This window comes from Lathyrus oleraceus, chromosome 2 (genome assembly GCF_024323335.1).
Source record: "Lathyrus oleraceus cultivar Zhongwan6 chromosome 2, CAAS_Psat_ZW6_1.0, whole genome shotgun sequence".
Classification (NCBI taxonomy): Eukaryota; Viridiplantae; Streptophyta; class Magnoliopsida; order Fabales; family Fabaceae; genus Lathyrus; species Lathyrus oleraceus.
Genome location: NC_066580.1, coordinates 450,560,645 through 450,568,664, shown reverse-complemented (window position 1 = coordinate 450,568,664; position 8,020 = coordinate 450,560,645). Strand labels below are relative to the sequence as shown.

Here is an 8,020-nt window from a genome sequence, read left to right as displayed (position 1 = left end):
CGCTATTTTGTTGGTCTGTACCCGATTTTCCAGAGGATGAGAGAGGTGGCCTATCAGATTGCTTTGTAGTCGCCGCTAGATAATCTTCATGATGTGTCTCATGCGTCTCAGTTGAGGAGATATATTTTGGATCTATCTCATGTGATCCAGGTGGATGATGTGCAGGTGGGAGATAATTTGACTGTTGATGTATCACCCGTGCGGATAGAGGATCAAGAAGTGAAGCAGATGCATGATAAAGAGATTGCCTTAGTGAAGGTAGTTTGGGGTGGATCAGTTGATAGGAGCATGACTTGAGAGCGTGAGAAGCAACTGAGGGAGCCGTATCTGAATTTGTTTTCCTCAGGTAATTTTCGAGGATGAAAATTTCTTAAGTGAGGGAGAGTTGTAACACCCCGTTTTTTTAGATATTTTATTATATTTTAGTTATTTGAAGTATGGATTTTGATTATTTATTTTATGATTGGGTGTTGGCGGAGTATGTATCCTTGAGTTAGGGGTATAGAGGGATGATAGAAGTAAGTAGAATAATTTAGAATTGTTTTGATAATTAAAACTAATGTTTTAGTTATTTTTATTATATTAATTAGTGAAGATAGAATAATTGGGTCAAATATGAGAAATTGAGAAAGTTAGTGGGAGGAAGGAATATGAGATAATTAAGTTTGGGTCAAGTTGGTGATTTGGAAAAGTTTACCCTAAAAATAAAAAGTTAAGAGTAACCTAGGTTTAGGGGATTTTCACAGTACGTGACATTTGAGAAAAAGAAACAAAGAGGCAATAAGAAAGGTGATCAAGATATGAGAGTGAAGGTTTCAATTCAAATTTTTTGTAAGGAATTCAGATAAGGGTGGGAATTTGTTCTAATAGTAATGAATATGGTAGAATGGCGGAACCCTTAAGGTTGAGTGTTTTGATTTATAATTTTGAATTTGGATGCTATGATGGTTGTTATATGATGATTATATGATGAATTTAGTATCCCTAGTGTGCATGTATTTTTTCTATTTTTATGATTGAACATATATCCACAATTGTTGCAACTTTGAAGGTTTTAGGCATAATCTTAAAACTGTGATTAAATGATTTAATTGTGTTAAAACTGTAAATTAACTTTAGATAATTAGAGTATTGCATGGGTTGTAATCTTCTGAACATTTGGCTTTTTACGGAATCGAAATCGGAGGTCCGGAAGGCCTCTAACGATGAAAAATACAGAAAATTCTGCATTCTGTTCGTCACGACCACGCTCAGCGCGGGAGCCTTTTTTTATGTTTTTCGGTCGAAATCGTTTTGGCCATAACTTTTGATCCGTAAGTCCAAATCGAGTGCCATTTGAAGAGTTGAAAATATGAAATAGAGGACTATAACTTTGTTTTAGGGATAATATAATTTTAGTGATTATTTAATGGACGTTTTTAGGGTTGAAGAAGATGAAATTTGTGTTGGAAATTTTAGAAAATAACAAGTTTTTGGTAATACCTTCGTGCACGGTTTTGATCATAATTTTCAACTCGTGAATCATTTTGAGTTGAAGTTTGAAGCATTAGAAAGCTAACTCTCAGAATATAAAGTGATGGTGATAAGTGAATTGTTTAAGTATTATTCCTATGTCTACTGTGTTGATGAAGTTTTTAATCATACCTTCTATTAATGAATTGTTGACATATCCCGACGATTTTGGTCATAAATTTTGTTTCGTAAGTCCGATTTTGATGCCATTTGAAGCGTTAGAAAGCTGACACTTAGACCTATAACATGGTAGTAATTTTTGATATATTTTAATAATATTCATATGCCTAGTATGTTAATAAATGTATTGGTTTATGCGTTTGATTGATGAATCGTTGCATTGTTGTAATATCGTGGTGTGGTGATTATGTTGTTATGTCGATGATGTTAAGATGTTGACAAGTTGCTGCTGTTTGTTGATATTATTCACGTGGAAACATGAATTGGTTGTTGCATGATGAATGATGTGATACATAAATGATAAGATGTGTGTGGGGATCCTTTAGGTGGACCTTGTTGTGTTAATGCATGTTATTTGAGAGTCATGCATCTTGGTGTACGGGCTTTGGTCCAATTTTGGTGAGCCTTGATTCTATATTGATGGATCACGCACGAGTAGCTAATTCTTGTTATGGGGGATTAGTGAAGTGTTACCTATGTTGATGGTAACGGGTTTTGGTGAGCCTTGATTTTATGGTGATGGATCGGGTGCGAGTAGTTAATTCTTATTATAGGGGATTAATGAAGCGTTACCTATGTTAATGGTAACTAGTTTTGGTGAGCCTCGATTCCATTATGATGGATCGGGTGCGAGTAGCTAATTCCTATTATGGGGGATTAGTGAAGCGTTACCTATGGTGATGGTAGCGATTTTGGTGTGCTCCAGTTTCAAGAGGGGATTGATCCTATAGTGGGGATCATGGAGTGATATGAACCTGAGTGTTCATATTTTATACCACATGTATGTCGAGTCAGGGATAAGTACATTGCATAAGTTTTGCATTTGTATTGGTTGTTAATAATGTGTTGTTGGATGATATGTTGTTACATATGATGTTAATGATAATTGAGATGTGGTTTTGTATGATGTTGATGATATTTGAGATGTTGTCGTGTATGATGTTGATTATGATTTGGATGTAAGAATGTGATATATTATTGTGCATGATTGTATAGATGTTGTACTCTATTCTTCATTCTATATCGTTATTATTGAAATGAATTCTCACCCTTTCTGTTTGAATGTTGCCTTTGCATGGGCATCGTGAAGATACTCAAGAGTAGTATTGTTGAAGTAAGTGGAAGGTAGCTCTTGGATTACTTTTTTATTTTGTCGTTTTTACTAGTGGTGCCTTGCTCTGATCATGTAACATCGGGTTGGGTTAAACGCTTATTTTATTCCTTATGTCTGATTATGTTGAAGTCATAAGACTAATTTTATTGTTGAGAATTCTTAAGATGCTGAGTTGATTGATTACAACTCTCTTCTTTTATTATTACAATTGCAGTTGAGACTAGATGTTATTACTTGCTTTATCTTCCATAATTGTGATGATAATTCCGCTGCGATGATACTTTAAAATGGAAGTGAGCATGCAGTGATAAGTTATGAATGTCTTATTATGTGAATATATAATACCGATCAGATGAGATCGATGTCGTGTAAACATCCCAAGTATGATCCAGATAAGTGAGATGTCGTGTAAACATCCTTATTACAAATGTGTGTATTGAAATTTACTGTTGAAACCCGTGTTACGGAGCAGGTCATGTATGTTATGAATGTGTGACACCCTACGTGATTTCATTTTATATTTAATTTACATGATAAATCATGTGCGGGATTTAGGATGTTCCAAGAGTCAAGAGAAAGCTATCCTTCAAATTAAGAAGAGAATTTGGAGTTATAACATTTGCTACCTTGATTTAATAAGGAGTGTTAGTTGTAGTTAAAACTATAGAAAATTAATTACTTGTTAGTTGAGTAGGTTACAAGTTTGTAATTCATTTGATACCATATTTTATTGGTTTACTTGTTGCACAAACAAATCATTTTATTAGATGAAAACACACTTATAAACGGTGACATATATTTGTAATAAATACATCCTTATACTAATAACTCAATAAGAAGTGCTAGTTTTAAATTTGTTTGATGCCTTCTAATCAATACACCCTTATACTCATAATTCAATCAGGAGTAAATTTGTTTGATACCTGTATTTAATAAGGAATGTTAGTTTAATTCATTTGACACCCTATTTTATTGGTTTACTTGTTTGCACATGTAAATAAGTTTGTTTGATAAAAATACACCTATAAAATGTGACATATTCTCATAATTGGTACATCCTACTCATAAATAAATACAATTTTCCCTCTCAAATTTTTCTTTTAACTTTAGTTACTTTATTAGCAAGTAACTATCTTAGTTGGTTCTAATCCAACAATAATGCAGAGAAGGAAGTGGCAGTAAAAATAAAGTGACTAGTGTTTTTGGAGAACATGCATTCTTTATTTAGAATGTATCAAATATGAGTAGTGTGGGTAATAGTCACACATTGGTTGGAAATATAGAGACTTGAGCATTTATAAGTGAGAGAATCCACTCACCTATCACCTTAAGGTTTTAGGTGAATATGTGGTGTATCTCCCACAAAGGTGTTGCTCCAAAAAGAAGAAGTCTTATAATGTTAAATGCTCTATAGTGAAAAAACTCCTCAAACAAATGGTATCATGAGCAATTGGTTCGAGAAAGGGACAAATTTACTTGTATCGAAAGTCAACGACGCCAATATGGTGAACAAGAAACGTTTTGTCAAAGAGTGTCAACAATGCCAGTATGGTGAATAAGAAACATTTCGTGCAGTACAAGAGTTTGTGGGAAGAGTGTCAACAATTCCAGTGTGGTGAATAAGAAACGTTCTGTGCGGTACAAGAGTTTGTGGAAGTATCACTTGAGGGGGAGTATTGTGGACTCACACTTGAGGGAGAGTGTTGAAAATGTATCAAGTGTGAGTAGATCACAAAGGTATTGCTCCAAAAAGAAGAAGTTTCACGGTGTTCAATATTCCATAATGAAAAACACTCTCATTATTATTGACTCCACCACCTTTCCTTATGGATAAAGAAGTGCTTATGAGACCTCTTAGAATGAAGTTTCAAATCCAATAGTCAGCTCTCTCTAGTTAAAGGATGTCAATGCTCGTTGATTTGTTGATATTTATATGGAAGAAGGATGACAATTAAGTTTTATATCTAGCTATATTTAAATGTTTATGGCAAACATAGATGAAAAATTAGAAAACAAGAATGAGTGTTATTCGATCAGAATAAAACTAGGGATAGTTTTTAAAATAAATGCATGTTTTAGTGGGTGACCTATTATAATGTGGTAAAACATGCTGTTCACAAAAGACAAATAAGTATATGTAGGCATGTGCATGTTTTTCAAAAATCAGTACCCGTACTGCATTAAACTCCACCGTTATATCAACATTAGCTTTGTGCTTGTCATTACAAAATACAATATGATCCTTATTACTTCTTCATTTTCTTGTTTTGAAAAAAACACATAATGTGATTCAGTTACAAATTAATTTTCATGTCTTTCCTAAGTTTGATGGAGGCAAAAAGCTTTCAGCAGTCAAACCCCAAATATTAAAATCTACCTCTTCAATCTTCCACCTTTCTTCCAATTCTCTTTTGTGATTTGCTGATTGTTCTCCATATCTAGAAACCGTAACACGAGTTATGCCACTATGCGAAACATTTATTCCATCTACATATTTATAATCATCAATTACTGATTCTAAACTTGTTTCCCAGAAAATGTCAGTATCATCTTTGGTTCTCATAGTTAGTAATCTAGAATCTTCAAATTGAACTAAGAGACCCGATCTTTGGCTAAAATAGCCCCATATTGTGTGATGAATGACTTCAAAATTTGGACCACTTTGAGCCTCACGAATGGCCGGACTTGTTTCTAGTTTCAGAATAAAACATTCTTCTTCATTGATTATCTTTTCTCCTATACATGCAGCGTCTAAAAATAAATTAGCCGTAGCCCTTGGATCCAATCCCTACAAAGAAATAATTTAGTTATACTCAACAACGAGAACAAATGAAAATCATTACAAAGTATGTTTTAATGAAGTAATATATACACCTGAAGGAAGCGACGAAGAGGTCTAGGAGCACCTTTTGAAATAGGTGTTTGTTGGTTAGAAGAATGACGCCACGAAAGCTTACCATTGCTACCGCAACAAACTTTACAACCTGACACAACAAGCTCTAAGCACCACAAATCAGGATCCTTTTGCCATAAAACAAATCCTCCATTTTCTTCCGAGGTTTTTTTCACTTCATTGGTTTCACTAGTATGATGAAAATCTGATGCAGTAATTTTAACTTGCCCCATTACACACATACTTTCCACAACATTTAATGCTGGTTGTCCTCCTGTTGCTGCTATATATTGTTGCACTATATACTTGGCTGTTGATGCTTCCTACCAAACATCAACCACCGTTTTAGTCATGATAAAAAAAGCATGCATGGAAACACATACAAAGTTCTAATAACGACCACAATTTAATCACACGTGTGACTTAGATAAACAATATTAAAATTTAGAATCACATATATGATAGAATAACAGAAATAATATCATAATAATTGTTGATAAAGAAAATATATGTATATGTGTTCTTACAATTGAACAATCTCTGACGGGACGATGAATGGAATGTCCTAATTGAACTTGAAGAGGTATAAGAGGAGAACCAACAAGGTAAAGCAAAAACCGGAGCTCATTTAAGCGTGCACAAACCGTAGGAGAAGACAATCTATCCTCAGTTTGAGCCTTCATCCATGTTAACATATTCTGCCACCTTAATGTTACAGTACTTCCCATGTTTGAAAACATTTCTTCAGGTATGGGTATTTCGAGAACAGTTTCCAGTCCATCTTCTTTATCTATGTTTGGACATAGCCTCCTTAATGATGACTTTGCAATTGCTTGTTTCATTTCATTAGTGTGAGATAGAGACAAGACAATGTACAAGGATGAAGTTGATTGAAGATGTGAGATGAGTGAAGAAATGGAGAGATGGAGAGAGAAAAATTAAAGAAGAGGCTAGAGTAAAAAACTAAATCATCTTTAATTAATGTATGAAAAATGAGAGGATGTCATTAATTAGAAGACTCTCCCTGTTTATAGGTGTTGTGTGGGCACAAATTATGGTTTGTTATGTTTCATTGTTTTTGTTTAAGTTTCTATTTAAAGATTTAATCTATCATTTTTTCTAATAAAGTTTTGTTTTTTATCTATGCATTATTTCCTTAATCATATCTTAAATTCTAAACCTCTCTCAATGTAAAAAGGAAAAATTTATAACACTCTTTAATAAAGTGATAGATAGTTCTTATGGACATCAAGATATATCCAAGTGATTTATTTGTTTTTGAAAAGTTTATATTTTCTTTACATGGAGGCATTGAATTGAATTTTTTTATCCAAATAATTCAATTTTTTTTATTTTTATTTTTAAAAAACTCATATTTTTATTGAGAATGTATCAAGTGTGAGTATTGTGGATAATAGTTTCATATTGGTTGCTAATGTGGAGACTTGAGCATTTATAAGTGAGAGAACCCACTCACCTATCACCTTAAGGTTTTGGATGAATATATGATGTGTCTCTCACAAAGATGTTGCTCTAAAAATAAGAAGCCTCACAATGTTCAATGCTCCATAGTGGAAAAAACTCCCCCAACAATTTTAGATTAATTCTTAAATTATTCTGCTTTTAAAAAAAAACGTCAAAGCACAAGTGCCAAACCAATTGACGCCTATTCTCTAATGCTGCCAATCTAATTGGCTCATATGTATTATTTTTAAATGCAGTCGTCAATTGGATTGACACCGGTGTGTATTGTGTAAGTTTTAGTATAAATAGAGGTGTAATGAGATTCATTTGTCCACATGTCTTTCTCATTATCTTGTAATATTGTAAAAATTGTTCGTCTTTGTCGCCACCAAAAGAAAGTGATTTATTCGAGAGAGAAGTCTCTGACGAAGATGCTCTTTTGAAACATCTGTAGTTTCAAGCAACTATAGAGGGAGTTGATTTGTTGGTTCAACATGTAACCCCCCACAAAATTACCATACTGGTTACTCACAATCCCTTACCCAACAAGATTACCGATCCACAAACAGACATACCTACGACTTTAACATGTCAAACATCCAACCACAATACCAAGAGCATACCCATGCCACCGCCAATAAGAAGATCATTATCAAGACACCCAACATCGATATGCCCTAAGACATCACCCTACCATAGCCGCCATATTCAAAACACTCAGCGATCATTTAACATCAATCATCGCTCCTACTATAGTCAAGAAACCCACACATCACAAAACCAAAACATGCAACAACCAAATGCCTACTGTTCCGGACTGGGCCATGACCCTAGGCACGGCACGGCCCAATGCTCGC

General features: G+C 33.9%; 1 protein-coding gene across 1 annotated transcript; it reads right to left on the bottom strand.

Annotated features, from left to right (window-relative positions):
- Positions 1-5,028: 5,028 nt before the first annotated feature.
- On the bottom strand, positions 5,029-6,624 carry LOC127121523 (uncharacterized). The gene is made up of 3 exons (XM_051052003.1): positions 6,227-6,624; positions 5,681-6,022; positions 5,029-5,594 (listed from the first exon to the last, which is right to left on the bottom strand). Exons 1-3 carry the CDS (start codon positions 6,539-6,541, stop codon positions 5,115-5,117), a joined length of 1,137 nt encoding a protein of 378 aa, XP_050907960.1. The 5' UTR covers positions 6,542-6,624; the 3' UTR covers positions 5,029-5,114.
- Positions 6,625-8,020: the final 1,396 nt, after the last annotated feature.

Coding starts and splice junctions, on each gene's coding strand:
- LOC127121523 (XM_051052003.1), bottom strand. CDS start 6,541: ATGAAACAAGCAATTGCAAAGTCATCATTAAGGAGGCTATGTCCAAAC. Junction 6,023..6,226: donor CCGTCAGAGATTGTTCAATT/GTAAGAACACAT, acceptor GATGTTTGGTAG/GAAGCATCAACAGCCAAGTA. Junction 5,595..5,680: donor CTCTTCGTCGCTTCCTTCAG/GTGTATATATTA, acceptor ATTTCTTTGTAG/GGATTGGATCCAAGGGCTAC.